General features: G+C 35.4%; 1 protein-coding gene across 6 annotated transcripts in view; it reads left to right on the forward strand.

Moving 5' to 3' along the window:
• Nucleotides 1-19,691, forward strand: part of ADAMTS18 (ADAM metallopeptidase with thrombospondin type 1 motif 18) — a 79,552-nt gene that overhangs the window by 38,093 nt on the left and 21,768 nt on the right. For 4 of the 6 annotated variants that reach the window (XM_084533385.1, XM_084533389.1, XM_084533387.1 and 1 more), the window contains 8 exons: nt 954-1,091; nt 2,717-2,870; nt 3,897-3,992; nt 4,767-4,960; nt 10,599-10,771; nt 12,684-12,814; nt 12,952-13,075; nt 14,278-14,522. In XM_084533385.1, the coding sequence (XP_084389511.1) occupies nt 954-1,091; nt 2,717-2,870; nt 3,897-3,992; nt 4,767-4,960; nt 10,599-10,771; nt 12,684-12,814; nt 12,952-13,075; nt 14,278-14,522 (1,255 nt within the window). The remainder of the gene's footprint in view (nt 1-953; nt 1,092-2,716; nt 2,871-3,896; nt 3,993-4,766; nt 4,961-10,598; nt 10,772-12,683; nt 12,815-12,951; nt 13,076-14,277; nt 14,523-19,691) is intronic. The other 2 variants (XM_084533386.1, XM_084533388.1) reach the window with 1 other exon arrangement.

The following is a 19,691-nucleotide window of genomic DNA, read 5'->3' on the forward strand; positions in this document are numbered from 1 at the left end:
ATAACCATACGCTCCACATCATTTATCATTTTCAGTGTGGCTTTTATTATTGCTTATTATTGCTTATAAACAAGAGAGATGAGAGAGCACATTGAGGAAAAATCAATCTGGGGTAATCTCTCTGCTGCAATTATCCACACAACTCATTAGTCATTTTTTTGTTTGTTTGTTTAGCCTTTTTTTTTTTTTTCCTTATAAGGTACTTTGCATTTTGGAGACATGAAAATAGGGCACCTGGAGTATAAATCTGATTTTGGCATTGATTGGCCCCATTTGACAAAGGCTGCAAAAACATATACCTATAGCTGTGACTTGAATTTTTCAGAATATTTCTCTTTCACCATGATTTTGCAAGAAATTCATCATCTGTTTATCTGCAGAGCAGACTTACTATAGACAGTATAATATTCCTCCCCACCTCCCCCCGCCCCCATTGCCCCTAGTAGTTCCTTCCAAGACACAGTTGACTCCAAGTAAAATCAGTTCTTGGCTTGTTATAGGATGTCCAACAAGGTGGACATAGAAAGCTATAAAGTGGATGTTAGATAGAATTTTTCACTGGCAATTCATGATACAACAAATAGGCACAATTTCATGAAAAAAAGACTAATGGTTGAACTGTAAAACTTCTGAAACAGTCTGTAACTCTGGTAATTAGATGGCAATGCCATGTCATCAGCTCACATTGCAGAGCTCCTGTCCATCACCATCTTTCTTGAAAAATGACTGTTTTTCTAATCATACAAGTACATGATGACAGTAAAGTCTGAATGCTATTAACTGGAACTAGTTTTATCCGAATAGTCATTTGAATGGTGGTTTATGCATATGTGTTCATCCTTTTGTGGAATTCAAACACAGAGGTGTTGACTGTAATGTGTTTCTTCTGCCACAAATTGTGTCTTGCTTCTGATTAATGTAATTTTTCACTCTCATGTATGATTCTTTTTCAGCTTTGGTATGATTCATGATGGAGAAGGAAATCCTTGCAGAAAAGCTGAGGGCAATATTATGTCTCCTACACTTACGGGAAACAATGGTGTGTTTTCTTGGTCTGTATGCAGCAGGCAGTATCTCAACAAATTTCTCAGGTAGGTCAGATGTTAATCTGGACCAGTGTCAGGGAATGTATCTTAGTAACTGGCCTTGAACACTTGAACAGACATAAAAATTACATAGGTGTGAAATTTACCTCTTTTAAAATGTGCTCAAACCAGTACACTATTTGAGCCTGCACACTTGGACATCTGAGGTGTATCGGTGGTATGGTATAGAATCAGAGAGCCATGGAATCATAAAATGGCTTGGGTTGGAAGGGTCTTTAAAGACCATCTAGTTCCAACCCCCTGCCATGGGCAGAGATGCTGCTCACTAGATCAGGTTGCCCAGGGCCTCATCCAACCTGGTCTTGAACACCTCCAGGTATGGGCCATCCACAACTTCTCTGTGCAATATAAGTGTCTTTTTCCTGCCTCATTTCAAAACAACAAATTTCACCCTCCATGAATATCCAATAATAATGGCTGGCATATCATTCTTTCCCAGGCATTCCTGTCAGGTTCAGTAGAGAATTAGCAGGAAGTGAACACAGAGGGCCGACATAGTAGTGCCGAAGTCATTACAAAATGTAAATTAACATTAATTGCCTTTCTCCCTAGAGTTTCTCTCTTGATCTAGCTCATGGCATGAGTAAGAACATTGTAAGTTTTTCATACACTGCTTCTGGTGAAAAAAAATATTAAAAAGAGAAAGATGCCAGTTACTTCTCCAGGGTGTTGGTACTACTCAGTGATGCTTTTAAAGGAGCTGTATTTTTCTGAGCTTAATGTCATCAGAATTGCAGTCCTTTCTTGCCAAATTTTCCTTTTATTTGTTGTACATGGGTAGAGTATGTATCATTATGTAAAAATGTGTAAGTGGTACTAAGACCCAGATCCAGTAAGGGCATTGTAGATGTTAATTCTCTGAAGTAAGAATCGAATTCCTACATATTTCAGTTTCTTGGTTTCAAATTATTATCTTAGAGCAATGGATAGGAAAGGTGACAGAGTTTTGGTGACTTTGTGTGCTCCAATGATGCAGCATATTCAGATTACACAAGCAAATTTCAAATTGAAAAAAAAACTCATAAGCCCTCCAGCATGCAGTATGGTCCAACAGACTTACACTTGGAAGATATATCTAGCATAGGGTTACCTTCCGTACACATTGCTTCTCAAGCACACATAAAGGAAAAAAAAAGCAGACCATAGTGTACCCTTGGTCTTAAGCTAGACCCAGCCAACCCAAAGCACACAAGCCGCAGAAGGCTTCTGTTTGTTGATCCACTTGAAGTGAATGCTGAAATGAGACAGTGTCCATGTCGACTCTTGATTCCTGATTTTTGGAATCTATTTAAGGGAAAGAAGCAGACCAGATTACCTTGATCTTTTTACATGCAAATAAAGGGAGCAAAATACTTTGGTATCATTTTTTTCCTGTCACAACAGTCCCAAAGCCTGGAAATTCATGCTTCCTTAAAAGTTTGCAGGTCAGGCTACCAACAAGATGTCAAGATCTTTTGGCTCCTGCAAGCATATATTCTTATTTCAGTACATGACTATAAAGCTAATTAAAAGTACTGTATACCATACTATATGTTTTTGCTGTTCTGTAGCAAATTAAAATGTTGTGATTTAAAGACCTTAGTCATAATCACTATACATTCTCATTATAGTACAGCTCAAGCTGCCTGTCTGATTGATGAGCCGAAGCAAACAGGACAGTATAAATACCCTGACAAACTGCCTGGGCAGATCTATGATGCAGATACCCAGTGCAAATGGCAATTTGGAATGAAAGCGAAAGTATGCAACCTCAGCTTTGTTAAGGTACCTATTGATATCCTTGTGGAAAGTTAAAATTATATTAGGGAACTGCAGCATTCTATAAGTAGAAGTAACACTGTTCTCCAGAGCCTGGGGCTATTTCTCTACTTTATCTTGCTTGGCAATTTGCTTTGAAGGCACTGGCCTCCTTTGAGGAATATCACCATTCCTGAGGTGTTTTGGAAGGAAATTTGTCCTTTCTGTGAGTCAGAAAGTGTGCAGTTGGATACATTAGACCCCTGAGCCCTTGCCTACTATGCTTATGGACATTAGCAGGCAATAGAGCTTTGATCAAAACTTTCATAAGGGATGAGGGTGGTAAAAGGACTAAGCTTCTCGTGTTTTGTTTTACTCCTATGCATTGATGTGGAAGCCTGGAAAGGATCTATATAGTCATTTAAGAACAATAAAAATGGATCTTCTGACTCTGTGATGAAGGATTAATTTAGATTAACCCTTTATTATAGTGACTATTACAGTCCTTGCTGGCCTCCTCAGAGAAGACATTTTGTCAAATAATCCAGAGTGGTCATTCTGAAAAGTGTTGTCATTTCTTTTACTCCCATTATTATTCTGGAATTTTTTGATTTATTTTATATTCACCATATTTATCAGTTGATGCAAGCAGTGTTTCTTCAACAGCTACAAAGAGGTGAGAGTGAACTGCATTGGGAAGAGACTGTTTCCAGCCACCTCCCATGTTTTAGAAAATCTGTTCAGCTTTATTGTCCCTGCAGACTTGTTTTAATTTTAGCCTTTAACATTTTAACACAATTTTTGTTAGTATAGTCTCACACTCAAAATAGTAAAAAATATGTATATAGTGAAATGGTCCATAAACAAGAAGGCAATATACAGCATATGGCTGTGCTATGAATCTTAAACTCTGGATATTCTAAATGCAGAAATTTTTGTCTATATGGCTTATATGGTAGCAAAGGCATATATCATTTGTTACTTTTTCTAAACACCATGACATAATAGGAATTATGAGTTCTATGATAAGTACTTTTTTCTTTCTCTTTTCAGGATATATGCAAATCTCTCTGGTGTCACAAAGTAGGTCACAGATGTGAGACTAAGTTCATGCCAGCAGCAGAGGGAACAGCTTGTGGTATAAGTATGGTAAGTTCTTTTAAATAGGATGTCATTCTATCTTGGTTTTAGATTGCATTGGGTTAAATACTAGCTCCCCTCAAAACCAGCTTTATCCAGACCACCCCAGGTTTTGTATCATGGACTTGCCTATTGCTCTGTAGAAGATTGCACTGCGATACATAGTCAGGACTTGTCCTCACAGTAGTGTCTATTTGATTGTAGGTAGTGATGCCTCTCCTGTTGAGCTATAGAATAAGATACATCTAGCAAATCTAAATCAGCAAAAAAAATAATAATCCATTGATTATAACATCTATAATTACACAAAATATTTTATTTTGCTGTAATGTTTGTTTCAATAGAATATTGTTTTGATTTTCAAGTTACTGACAAATGTTCTGTTTCGCTTTTTCTCTTTGTATAATATTTCATAAATGAATGATAAAAGGAGAGAAATTTTAGCAGAATTTTAGCAGGCTATTTTTAAATTACATGGGAGATTTTGAGGTTCTGACAAACCAAGACCATCAAATAACATGTTTTCTGGGGGAAGATAACCCAAAAAGATACTCTCCAAAAGAACAGTTTTGAAAATTTGTGCATCAGAGATCGTGAATCAGAGCTTGGACAAATTTAAGGCCACTATTTATCTATACCATCATGTTGACCAATCTCCTCCTTCAGAGTCCTTGTTGTACTGTGAACTATATCGAGTTCAATGGGTGACCTTAGATTTCTTAGGGTAAAGCGCTAGAGCTTTTAAATGTCCATTCTTTTTTTCTTTTCTTTTGCACCTACTAGGTACCACTAACTCTGATGGGATATTTTTTGGCATTCTTTTGGCAGTGGTGTCGAAGAGGACAGTGTGTCAAATATGGTGATCATGGACCCAAGCCTGTAAATGGTGAATGGTCTGCCTGGTCTGAGTGGTCACAGTGCACTCGGACTTGTGGAGGTGGGATCACATATCAAGAAAGACACTGCAACAATCCAAAGTAAGACATAGATATGAAAAAGGTATTATTTTTATGCTATTTATGTTATTAAAACAAAACAAATGGGGTCCATTTCTGTAGGGAAACGATATGTGTGAAATGCTTCTTAGACCATTCTTTCACGTCCATTATGACCAGTCAGTATCTAAAGAACAGAAATATGTTCTGTCCACTAGAAGAAAGTAGTGGCTGTCCAAAGACTGCTAGAACACTGTAACATCTATCCACTCTGAATTTTTGAATTTATTTTGTAACACTGCAGTTTATCTAACACCTGCTGCAGTAAAGAAATGCCACACAGACATAATCACACCTAATAATTTAACTGTAATTTAAGACTTCTGATGAGATCATACTGTCCAGAATAATAAACCAAAGACATTTAAAGCCAGTATCAAAATGGTTCTAGATTTATGACTTTGTATGTCTGTCATATTCTTGTATTCTTTTATGTTTCACAAGTCAGAATAAAGTTGCTGAACTATGGTATTGTATGCTAACTCATAAGACATTTCTAGCATGTTCCTCTAGTGAACATCTTATCACTGTACATGCTACTATTCCTTCCGATACTATTTCATAGTAGAAGTAAAATGTTATCAGGTCAGAATCTTTTCTAACTTAGTAGAAACAAATGATGTCACTGTTTTATTTCATACAAAACTTTAACAGGCATATACACACGTATTCTTCATTGCACACAATAAAAACAGCACTTAAACTGCAGTAATAAATAATAGAGAAAATATGACACAGTTTATACGAGGTTGTAAAGAAGCCTCACACCTATTGCACAGTGCTCCAGTAGTAATATCCATGCTTCATATACTATGTTATAGGAAAACTCAAGTTAGTTAAAATAGTCTTTATTATCCTTCATCAGTCAATCTTTGCAGATCCATAGCAGGGCATTCTCAACCTTTTCTGTTGTTTCTCTGTGGTTTTTGATAACAAAATTGCTTGGATAGTTTCATTTTTTAATGAAAAATCGTTAGCATGAGAGTAGAGATTCTCAATTATGTGTCATATATATATATTCTGGTTTTCTTATGTTGGTCTCTGTTTTTTCTGCTGAATTTGCATGTATATACCTTGTTCTTTGCATTGATTTGTAAGCCTTCTCTTGCTCTCCATGCAAGACAGAAGAATGCCCACTAGTTGGAATGTTTCGGCTTGGCTTACTATAATAACGAATAATGATTTCAAATTGTGTTAACACAAAAGCTCTTTAACTTGCAATGTGTCTGTTACTGTAGCATATATTTAAAACTTGTACCCAGAGTGGTCTATCTGTTCTAATTTCAGTAAGATCTGATGTAAGACTTGATGTAACCATGTAAGGCTTGATACCAGAACTGTACTGTCTCTCTAAAAAAATTAAATTTTATTACATTAGTAATAATCCAGTTAGAGCAAGAAGAATATACTATAAATCTCTCTCAGATTTAGAGTGATGAAATTACAGACTATAAACAAGCCATCTACACATCAATATACAACAGTGAATGGATATCCAGGTAACTGTATTTCACATCACAGCACTTTTATATAAAAGTGGAATCCTATCCATTTTCAATGTTAAACCACGTGGAAAGATTTATAACCTACTGACTGTTCATTGTTCACTTCTAAAACTACACATAAACAAAGAATAATGATCCCTTTCTTTCTGAACTTCTGAAATATATTTCAGATGTTTAGATATCTCAATATATCTATGTGTATTATTTCATATGTAAGATATTTATGTCAGTTTTCCTAATCCAGGTTTGTGTAGGAGCTAATGTTTTTGTTCATAAATCTGACAGAAGATTTTGGATAGCAAAATTCTGAGAACGACAATAAATAATATGTATTTCTACAAGAGATTATGATAGGGGCTGTGGATCTCTGAAGAACTGACTGGACTTTCTTACAGGAGAATTGGGGGGGATTTCTAGGTTTCTCATGATTTTAATGGTGACACCTTATTTAAGAGCTTAGACAGGTAATACAGCTAATACAGCTTCAGACTGCTGCTTATGAAATACTTATTATCTGTGTTAGCATGTGAAATTCCCCTCTTGAAAATGATATCCAAGCAATTCAATTCCCTTTCTCTTGATACTAATAAGTTGGACGTCGTGACCACACCCAAACAGCTCTGGATACGGCTCCTGAATTACCACCTCGGTTATGTACAAATTCATAATAGCAGACACCTATGGAGGTCATCTGTAGAACACAGGGTTATGACGATTTGCTAAAATAATTATGTGTCTATAAATTGTCCCAGTGTAATTTCATGGATCTGGTTTTCATAAATCACAACATTTTACACTTGGGGTACTTTTCCAAGATAGAAATAGATTACATAATTTAATAGTTTAGCTGGGAAAGAACCTGAAGAGCGCCCAAGAGATTTGAATTAATACCTAAGTTGTATCTGTGGGACTGCATCCTACCCACTTCACAATAGCGCATTGTTCAGTAGAAGCAGAAGTAGAATGAAGTTTTAGCATGTATATAAACAAAAGACTAAATCAATAAAATGGCTTCAACATGTCTTTTTTTAATCTTTTCTGTACAATAGCTGTGAGTAAAGACAATGCAGATGTAAGCCCGTGTAAAATTATGATGCCATTGAAAGCATTAATAAAAAGGAAGATTGTGAAAGATCTTTTGAATTCATGCAGAAAACAATTGTCTAGCTTTGTGATATTGTCATAATATGGTCATAATATGAGCAGAAATGTCCTCACTTCAATTTAAATGATTACAAAACATGAAAAAATAGGAGTCCAGAAATTTCAGTCTCATTCCCTTTATATAACGCATGAAATATTTTCCTTGTTTTCCTTAATTATTTTTTTTTTCAGGATTTTACACTCTCTGTTACATTCCAGTGAATAGCCATTTTAGTTTCTTTCGTTGATCTTTAAGTGCATTCCATTAAGGGTACTGTAGAATTTATTTATGCTACATTTGTAGCATTTTAATATTTCAGTCTTATATGAAGTTGGCAGCTTTGTACTTATACTCCTTTTACAATTCATTCTTTGGAGACTGTGCTGGCCTTTCTCAACTATTTTCTTCCTTCTCCAATTATCATCAGTAATGCCTCAGTTATAACAGCATTTATTCCATTTATTTATGCAGGGATCTTTACCAGTATGTGCCAAAGTTGGGAAGGTACACCTATGAAAGTTTATGCTGTATCTGCATTAGGAGTACTATACTGCTATAAAAATATTGGAATACCTTTTTTTTTTTTTTTTTTTTTTTTCACATCTGAGCATGGTTATACACAAAGAGCTGTTAGTCTGAAGCCAAAAGCTGTTGGTATAAACATCACAACAAAAGCGTGACTTTATCAGTGTCAATGAGAGTCCTTTTTTCTGAAATTTGGTTTTGTAGTCCTACATCTAGTTTCCTGTGAATTACTCAACTGACATCTGGTTGGTAAAAAATGAAGGTGGAGATGTTTCCATCAATTCTCTGGCCAATGGCTTCAGTAATGGGAATGTACTGTAATATTAAAATGCTGGAACAGGGTTGAGAAACAGAATGCCTCTTTCAGTGCTCCCCTAGTTTGGTGGAATTTTATACCATCCTTAAATACAAGCCTGTGGCTAGAAATCACGATTTAGCCATAAATAATTCAATTATATTGCTTATTTGGTGGCATGTACTTGGAAGGAGGTTGCTTCTTTTCCTTCTACTAAAGCAGATTTGTTCACTGGGGTTGAAGGAGTTCAGAAATCATACATGTGCTGAAGCTGTAAAGAAAGTCTGTAGAGAATTGAGTAAGGACCCAACACTTGGCTGCCGAAACTCCAGGCTCCCCCCAGCTGCACAAATACTGACTTCACTGATAATTCATATCCTCCTTGCCCTTCAAAGACTGAATTGCCACCAGCTAGTATGGAAAATCCAACTCTTTTTAAGAGCTTTGCTGCTGTACCCAGTGTCAGTGTAGTTGACCTCAAGTAAATGACCTCAAGAAAGGTCAATGGAAGTGCTTTTTCCACAACACATTTCTCTGGTGCTTTAGCCCAGTTTTAAATGGCACAGCAGAGGGTTTACACCTCTTCCTTGGAGAAACTATTTTGTAGCCCAGAATTCTGGAGAAGCCAGGTGTTGTGAGGTATTGTGTACATTTGAAGCTGATTTAAAACATGAGAACCAAGCTCCGGCTTAGTTAGTGGGTTAGATATGTGGGAATTAAAATTTACAATACGGAATAGTGTAAAAATAAAATGTATGTGGATTTTCTCACCCATGTTGCACCAAGCTTTCTCCATATTACTTCCCAGACAGATGCATGTTAAAAGTTGCATGAGATACTTGATACAGGGTTACAGCGTACTGTTTGAGGCTTTAAACAAACAAATGTGATCACACTTGTTGCAACTGTATCTTTTATACTAGCTATATAGTTAACTATAAATAATATATATTTAAATTTAATGTTATTTTACATTTAAATATATCTTAAATAATTATTATTATTAAATAAGTAATAACTTGACTAAAATAATATTTTTATTACCTGATATATTTTATTTTCATTTTTGTCTGTAGTGTGTGTGTAACATTGTTATGCCATCCACTGAAAGATCTTGTTTCCCAAGCATGTATGTTCCGCAATTTTAAAAAAAATCATAATATAAATGTATGCAGGTGCAGAATTCTCGCTTTTTTTTCTTTTCTTTTTTTTTTTTTTTTCACTCGATGCAAGAAATAGCATAATATCACACAGATATCACACAGTTCTTAGACTTTGGGGTTTTAAAGACTTGGCTCAGTACTTGCAGATGTATATCTGAGTGTTGTGGAACTGCAAAAATAACATAAGTGGATTTTTAGGAGATCCATAAGGAGTAAGGAAGTGAGTGAATACGTATCTCATCGGTTTGCAGGGTCTCTCGGCCACTTTAAAAAGAGCAATTCTTGCATTTTAAATCAGCTTACAGACACAGACATAGACCAAATAGTAATATATATATAATTCTGATAACAGAAGATGAGTTATGCAAAACAAAGCAACAGAATATGTTCTTTTCATTCTCTCCAAAATTAAGGGAAATACCCAAGTAAGGTTTGCTGAAGCAGATGTGACATATTTAAAGTTATTCATGAATGTTAATGGTATCGCAGAGCAGGGCAACTATGTGTAGCCCTGCTTCCTTTGTTTAAAAGCACACTTTTTCAAAATGATTTACAAAATAAATGAACAACCAAATGTCATTATTCATTTTGTTTATGATTGACCAGTGCTATGTTATTCTTTATTAACTCTTATTGTGATGTGTAATTCTTTGCACATGTTCCTTCCTGGGTTATAACGGAGTAAAAATAGCTATATTAGCAAGACTGAAACCAGCCAATACAAAATAGCTATAAATTTTAATTAGTGAACACATGATTCACCTCTAGATGTTTGCATCTTTGCTGAGTTTGCAGTGATCCAAGTAGATAATTCATGGCAACTGCTTTGCTGGGTTTTAACAACTACGAAAATTAATGGTTTGTATAAGAAATACTGATCTCCTGAGATAACACATCCTCTCATTTTCTCTGTTAATGTGCATGTAACATGTGCCAATCACATAAAAAGTAAGTGCTGCAAATGATTTTTTTTTTCTTTTTTTTTTAGGCCACAGTATGGTGGCAAATTCTGCCAAGGTTCCAGTCGTATTTATCAACTTTGTAATACTCAGCCATGTCCAGCAAATAGTTTGGACTTCCGTGCCCAGCAGTGTGCAGAATATAACAGCAAACCTTTCCGGGGATGGTACTACAAATGGAAGCCATACACTAAAGTGGAAGGTAATTATGCCACAGCTCTGATGGACAAAGGCCATTGCAGAAAGCAAGCTACCAGCTGAAAATCATCCATATTCTTTAGGCAAATAACACCGTGATGTAAGCAAATAGAAATTGAGTTGGCTTATTTGAGATATGTTTGCTTTCCAGCATAGCTGAATCCGGCTCTTATGTGATACCACCTGTATGAACATGCAGAGTTCATTTTGGTTGTGAATTTAAACCTTTGTCCTTAGCATGACTCCCCAGCTGTTGCTAGCCCTTTCTTTTATATTACATATGTTTTAGTATAAAAACAAAACAATAGAAAACAAAAAAAAATTCCATGGATTCTTCAGCATGGGAAATGTGAGCTTCTACAGTAACGCTACCAGAATCTTCCTTCCTTTGGAATGTTCTCAGATTTCAAAATGTAACAATAAATCAACCTTCTGACTTTTCTGCTGGTACAGTCCCTTAAGAATTAGAAAAACAAATAATGTACAGGCATATATTTTTTTAAAGTTATCTTTTACTAAGAGATCTTTATAAAATTCAGGTCTCAATAACTCTCGTTTGTCTTTTGTAGATTTAAAATTTATTTTTAATTTATCCACCTTTGTTTTGCAAATAGTTTGCATCAATGTTCATTTTAATCAATTACAGCAAGCATTTGCTGCAGTTTGAAAGTCAGTTTATATATACAATTTCTGCTACTTAAAGAAAAGTCACTGGATTATATCACATTGTAGCTGCTTTGTTTACAACCTGCACAAATTTGTTTTCAATGCCATTAAGTATACACACACCCATAACCTATTCATACCCTGATTATAATTTCTTTAAAAGATTTTGCAGACATTTCAGTTGCTATTTAGAAATCTGTGTCCTAACAGCCATTGTGAATAGAGGAAAGAGGAAATACGGTTTCGCAGCATGTAACAATGGATGCTACATTATAGGGGGAATAATACTTCATTTAACAGAAGTTAATGTAGCCTACATTGGTTTTAAGGCTGTGTTTAGTAAAAGTTTAAATTAGGGTCAGAGGGCATACTTTTCAAAAGCAAGAAATTCCCAAGTGATGCTGAAATTGAAAATGCCTGTCTTTATTCTCTTTAACTGCTTTTCAAAATATCCCTCAAGATCTATATACTCCTGAAAGTATGATCTTGTTCTCAAAACTGCTACAGATGCCTTGCCTCTGTAGAACAAGTTGAGTGCTACATGCTATTGAAAATCCAGCTGTTTATTTAAGAATAAAAGGATACCATTTTAAATCCAATTTCATGTTCCTGAAAATTTTACATTGCTTTATTTGTTGCACTTTTGTATTAAAACTGTATTTCAGCAACTGTATCAATGTAGCAATAGCATCATTGTATTTGTCTATGTAGAATTTATCAGCCCTTTATAAGCACAATATACTATCTGAGTATAAGAAGAAATTTGATTGACAGTGGTCTGGCATTTTTAAAGGAAAAGCGCTTTTGTTAGGGGAAAACCTCACCCTTGTCCTAGCTTCCATCTGAACACACCATTTGAGCAATCATACCTTTTTCAAATTTTAATTAAACATTAATACCATTATTACAATAAACTTAAAACTATGGACAAGTGGAGCTGAAGTCACAGCCACAGCAGCAAAGCTAATAAATATGCTCATTTTCACATTGGTGTTGAATTCTTACATGTAATTCTGTGAGCGTGTGGACTGTTATACCCACACATTGTTTTAAAATGTATTTGGCTGTAATTTTGCCTATCTTGGGGTCCTAATAAGTCACTACACAATTAATCCTTGTAGCTGCCAAATGTCATGTAGGATGCAAGTAGAAACAGCAGGGTGCTTGGAGTTTTTTGTTTGTTCATTTTTAAACTGTGCCACAGGTCTAATACTTCCTTGTCTTTTTGTTTGTTTGTTTGTTTTCCATAGAGGAAGACAGATGTAAATTGTACTGTACAGCTGAAGACTTTGACTTTTTCTTTGCAATGTCCAGCAAAGTGAAGGACGGAACGTTGTGTTCACCAAATAAATACGATGTTTGCATTGATGGAATTTGTGAAGTAAGATAATAATTAAGTTTCTTACAATCTTAATGTCTATTTTTTTTAAGTGGGCAATTGACTCCTTTATAGAAAATGCAGCTGTTACTTCAAATTCCCTTGTATCTGAGTCCTTTACTTCTGCCTTTTGGTTGCAGCAAGTAGGGTGTGATCATGGACTTGGTTCCAAAGCTGTACTGGATGCTTGTGGAGTTTGTAAAGGAGATAATTCAACATGCAAGTTCTTTAAAGGCCAGTACTTGATCCAGCACAAAGCTAATGGTAAGGAAAGCTGTTCCACATGATCATCAACTCGTTGCTCTGCTGTATCCCCATGTAATATATATATGACTCCTTGCTCATTAGGGAGTGTCTAAAAGTCCAGATGTGAACTGAAAATCACAGGGAGAGTGAGAGAAGAGTTCACATTTCTGCTGTTTCTTGGTAACAAGAAAGCTATGAACATAAGTCTTGGTTAGTTAATCTGTAGGCATTCCTCTTGTTTCTTAAGCCACTTTTTCCTTTTACGTGTGAATTTTTAAAAAATATTTTAAGATTCATGCAAGTGGGTCAACAGTTCTGACTGGAAGGGGACAATAGAATATATAAAAAGTGATACACAGCATAATGCCAAACGTGACATCATTTCCACATCCATTTTTAAATTAAGTTGATGGGAAGCAGTCCAGTTGATTCAGTGGATGATCCAGTCACTAGGACGTGGACTTTCCTTTAGTGGACTGTCACAGGCTTATTGTGAAATCCTCTCCACCTTACCCCAGTTTCTCAAGCATAAAATGGAGATAATAAATATTTCTTTACCCACAGAGGTATTTTGAGGATCCATTTATTGATGATTGTAAGACATGTCAATGCTACAGTGAGGTATGTCAGGAAATCATTTAGGATATAGCAATACAGAAATACAACGCTAGGAGAATAAGCTAAACTGAATGCTCTGCAAAATGAGCTGTGTTCCGTGTGTGTTGAAGGTTGTCAGTAGCATCTTATTTGACTGTAGAGTGAAGTAGGTTTCTAAATGCTCAGAGTGAAATGAGTCACAGGAAGGAGATGTAGTTATATATAGGGCTTTGTGGGAGCTCTCTGCATCCCAGTGCATTTCACCTCAAAAAGCTTGCCCATGATTGAAGTGGTACCTTCCAACTACTGCAGGAAACTACAGGGAAAACATGATAAAACAGTTACAGTGAAACTACCATTTTCTGCATTTTTCTAAGGTAAATTTGCTTTTTCTTGTCTTCAATCGCAAAGACAAATTCCAGGAATTGAAATACCTCTGATTTACTCTGATTACAGACTGCATCGGGGGTTAAAATCAGATTTTTTTTTTTCCTTGTGGAAATGAAGTAACTTTGGTGGATCTGAACAGCTATCTTCAATATCTTTCAAACTGGCTGAAAAATGGTAAACCATCTCTATCCGTATGGCAATTGAAAAAATTTTGCTTACTTCTTTCATTTCAGACTACTATGCTGTGGTCACTATTCCAGCAGGAGCACGCAGTATACAACTCCATGAAATGCAAATCTCAACCAGCTATCTTGCAGTGCGCAACCTCAGTAAAAAGTATTATCTAACAGGAGACTGGACAATTGACTGGCCAGGAAAGTTCCCTTTTGCTGGAACAGTTTTTGATTATCAACGCTCTTTTAACCATCCAGAGAGTCTATATGCAGCAGGACCAACTAATGAGACGCTGGTCTTTGAAGTAAGCTTTCTTCTGTTTATTCTTCCCTTGATGTCTATTACAGAATTAGTAACGACAGCTTTAGCTCTGTGCTGTAGCTCTCAGAGAGATTAAAGAATAGCATTGAGTCATGATAGTATTCAGACTTAATTGTGTAGTCATGCTAGATTGAAAGGCCTTTCAACAGTTCATCAAGGTTTGAAGTTTATTAAATGTCACAAATTCAGTAAAAAGAAAGGTGTGTAAAACACACCATATAGCATTATTTCTCAGTTGCTGCACAATGGTAGTAGAGATTATAAGCACATCCCACAAGTACTGTACAGTAAAATTCAGAGATGTAAAAAATAAATTTAACATTATGGATAGGCTTAAGGTAAGAGCTTCAAATAATGCTTTAGAAAACGCAGGCACAAGTAGCCCTTTTTACATCTACTTTGGGACACAGGTGATCTAAGTACCATACCTTAGGCTCCTGTGTAATTTCTGTTGATTCCGTTTTATCGGTGATAGCGTCTAGAATAAGGAATTTCATATATGTTTACCTCCCAGTCAACTTTGTTCCACTTACTCTGTCTGCCAGATATACTGTGTTGAAACTAGGTTTAGAAGAAAGTAAATTTGGTGCTTCTATGGTTTGTTTCAGTGTTACATTTTTGAAACTGGTCAAAACTGGTCTTTTTTTCTAAGAAAAAACTCTTTCTGCATGGGGTTGCTTGTCTTTTAAAGTGCATCAGAACATCTGAGTGTCAATTTCTGGCTAAATCACCTAAGTCTTTACTTACTGTTAGCTATATCAGTTTGCCTCCTTTGTTAGAAAGCACCAGCAAATCCATGGATTTTTAACGTGTCTGTTACATCTGTTTTGATGAACTCTTCCCTGTGAGAAGGAAGGAGCCAAGGGATTCAATTCCTTCCCACATCTTCCTGCAGTACCCCGGTCAGCCTGCTACCAAAGGCATACCTTTCTCTGGAGTGTACCAGGAGAGCGGGAGTGTGAGGGCTGTACCCACTCTCGGAGGCAGCAGGCGGTGGTTCTTCTCCCCATCACGTAACACCATAACTGGAAACAGCTCTCTGCAGAAGTTTAGCAGGAGTGGTGAACCGAGAACTCTGCATCCTGTTTCCATTACACAGCTTTGTTCTGTTAAGCTTAGGAACACAGCGAATATAGACTGTGATATGAAATATATTCTTCAAGGATTATTTAAACTTTCACAGCTATTCAGTAAAGATTTTTATTTTGAATACTGAAGAGCCTTACCATTACTCATATTGAGTAATGTGCTTAAACATATATTTAAGCACCATTGAAGCTCATGAACCTTGAACATATGTTAAAGTACTTTAGGATGGACACATGTTTTAGAAGGGACAGTTTGACATAGGCTAAAGCTGTACATTTTAACAAATTGTTATCCTAATTTGCAACAGCATTTCAAAATGTTTTTTCTCAATTGAAGAATTTTAATTTTGTGTGTGTAGGTTAATAAGAATATTTTAGTTGAAAGAAGAGTTTTGGCCTACAAGTCATAGACATGCTTCCTTGTCTCCAAATCATTTCCAGTATAGCCTTACACCAAAGAAACAAGCACACTTATAAATACTACAAAATGCTAAGCTGAACTCTCAGGAATCTTATTTGTCATAATACAAAGTAAATTGAACTGTATTATTATAGAACTCAAGTATGAATAATAAATTGCCTGTAAGATGACTTGGCTGCATATCATGCAAATACTTCACAGAATAAAGATTAAAGAAAAAAAATTTCATTTTAATGCCAAATAACACTTCTATTTTCATCCTATCAAATTATGCTAAACAGTTTTATTAAGATTTAACATTTAACTTGAGGCTATTGCTCCTAGGAGAGCTTATTTAAGCTTCCCTTCTATTTTTATTGAAATACCTACACCACTGGCTTAATAACTAGGGAATCTAACAACTGAAAAATGCTAAAGTTAACATATTCCCCAATTATATATACCTATCAGCTGTAGTAAAGTGTTTATTTATTTGTTTGTTTGTTTGTTTGTTTGTTTATTTATTGGCTCTCAGTAATTTTAGCAATGTGCAACAAGCTGAATTCTGGGAAAATGCAAAATACTGTGTTCAGAGATCTGCATCATTTATGCTTTATCAATAAATAAGCAGCACAAATACCAATGAAAAACAAAGAATACACTTTTATGAGGAAACATGCATTGCTGAATATCTATTTCCAACAATAATCATGAAACAAATCCTATTTAACTTTAAGCATACAAAATAAGTCTTGCTAGCAATTTTTTAAATCCAATTAAGTTGATTTTCAGTAAGATGAGGCTTTCCAGGGAGCAGACCTCAGCTTCTGCTGTAATGTTTATATATTTTTTTTAATTATTTGTAATTATGTTGTATTCAACACCAATTTAATAATTATTTTCTGGAGTAGATTTTTTTTCCAGAAGTATTCAGTGGGAGTCCTTGTAAAAACGGATACTACAGGGACTAAGAAACTGAATAAATTGCATGCATAAATACAGGAACTTTTATTATTCAGGTGGGCACAAAATACAAGTTTTTGTAGGTGTATTTGTTGCTGTTCCGATCTGAAAGATAGATTAGCACAGTTTGTGCTTGTTTAATTTTGTGGTCATAGTTTTGCAAGACATTTGTGTGGTGACCCAAATGATCCAGGTTTTCAACTGCATTTCTGGATGCAAGTCAACCTGCATGCATCCAGAAAGTTCAGGTTACACACATCCTCTGACTAGCATTCACAGGAGAGGATGGGACCAGTGCTCTCCAGGTATGGGTCCAGACAGGTCTGGCACGTCTGTGCTCAAGGCAATCACTTGCTGTGAAATGCAGTCATTCTCCAAATTATTTTCTTGAAACAGACATCTGAAGCATGTGTTAAGAAATAAGGGTGAAACCTAAATAAGAAAAAGAGTCTTAAAATTCCCTATTGCCTTGCATATCACAAGTAATAGTTCAGCCTCGCAGTTCAACTAAATGTTTTGTATTTATGCATTATTGTATATCATGTTCCTGTGCATCTGTTTTTCTATCAGGTTTTTCAATAGCTAAGCTGTGTCATTTAATCAGACTTTGCAGTCCTAAACACTATTCAAAAGTGGATGAGAGACAAGAACCACAAAATACTTTTCTTTTTTTGTCCTGGAATCTTACCAAAACAAAACAAAGCAAAAATAAACAACAAAAACACATATACATATTCACATACATTATATGTATGTAATTATGGGAACCAGTCATACCAAAGAAGACAAAGAGCAGTGAATCCGTAATTTAACTAGGTTGTGAGAGAAAAAAATGCAAACTTAATGTACAAATATTTTCTGAGGGGGAGGAGAATATTTTGAGAAGAATGTGGTATAAAAAGTGTAGGATGAGTGTTTCCTGAGCACAACTACTGGAAGATTTAAATGAAATTCTGGAGATTTCATCAGAGCCTTTTCTGGATTGTCCAAGAAGTAAATTGACAGATGGAGGGAATGCAAAGCAGTGTAAACTGGTGCCCTTTAGAATTTGTATATCCTTCTGAAATTGCAGTTGGTATTATTGATAGGTTAGTGATTGTGGGTTTGTAGAAACCAGTAAAAGCCTAAATGAGAAAGAGACATGGGTACTGAAGGCAGTTCCCAAAATGTCAAAATTCAGGCTAGATGAAATAACAAAGGTCAAAGTGGTAGAAACATGATAGTTAAATGATAATCTGGCATAAGAAATTAATACCAGGTATTTAAATATGGTTTTGGTAGAATAATTGTCTCATCTTAAATGGAAACATATTGCATTTTTTTAAGGTAGTTGAATATATTCAGTTTATTTATTTATCTGTCATTTGGTCAAAGGTCATTTGGGCACCACTTCCATTTAAAGACCTCAACAGTGTTTTTCTGTTAACCTGAGGAGGAGTGAACAGTAAATTAATCATTCGTTCATCTAGCTTTGAAAATGAGGGCTGGCAGTGGTCACCTCAAATGCTGAAAGTACTTTCCATATGGGGCTAGCAGAGCACCAGGGACATTGGTGTCAGAGGGCTCTATTGATACACATCTCATGTGCGGGTCATGTGTGACTTCCATTTGTTGAAATATTCACTCACCCTCCACAACTAAGTCAAATTACAAGAAAGAGTCTGAAAGGGCAAGAAAAACCTGCACTGTTTGGTTGGCATGAAAAATATTGCATGACCAGGGATCAATAAACTAACTTAAAAACACAATAATTCAATAATTTGGTTTTCCATTCTACCAGTAAAGTGAGGAAGAATGGATTGATTTGAGAATTCAAATCTGATTTGAGAAAGCACTGTAAAGTTTTTCAGGATGAGATAGAATCAGTATCCTCACTGAAATTTACCTCAAACTCGGTGAAATATTTTATCAAGGAATTGTGAAATCTTGGTTAAATAATCATAAAATCATGGTTTACTTTGACAACAGTAAGCAACAGATGGAAAGGATGCTTTATAAGGAGGCAAATATCCATGGAAAGAGAAGGTGAATGAAGCTTCAAAGCAGGAAAATGTCTAATTAAAACCAGTAAATCACTTCCTCTTTGCCAATAGGAAAAAAAAAAAAAAAAAAAAAAAGAGAGAGAAAGGAGGCCAGGTGGAATGACTTTACTGATGATCTAGCTGCCACTGGGAGAAAGCCAAGTTGCAGTTATAAAACATTACATTTATTATTAGCTACTAGATGATAAATTTGTACTGATTTCCCCTAAAGAGAAAGTAAGTTAAAGAGAGCTAAGATGTGCTTATAAGATGCAGATGTTGGTTCAATACAAACAGATAAAAGGGTTTTCCTTTAGTGAAGAGAGACTAGCTGGACAGTATCCCTGAAGGTTGTACATTTAGCATGTGAACAGTAAAAAAATGGAGACACAATAACAACAGAAGATAAATTTGAAACAGCTGAAGAAGAAATGAGATCATACAGGACCTTTCAAGGTTACTTTTTTTTTTTGTGTGTGATTTTTTTTTCCTTTTAATGACCTTAGTGGACTTTCTTGAAAAACAATAGTTTGTCATAAGCTTTTAGTTAAGATTTTGTTTAAAGTGACTTTAGAAATACTGAAGGGATAAAAACCCTTTTGTTTTAAGGTTTGACTTAAGTAACCAATGTAGATGCAATTCTTCCTCTGCTGGTGCTTTTCTCTACAGGTGTTCTCCCA

Source organism: Aythya ferina (assembly GCF_964211825.1).
Source record: "Aythya ferina genome assembly, chromosome: 12".
Lineage (NCBI taxonomy): Eukaryota > Metazoa > Chordata > Aves > Anseriformes > Anatidae > Aythya > Aythya ferina.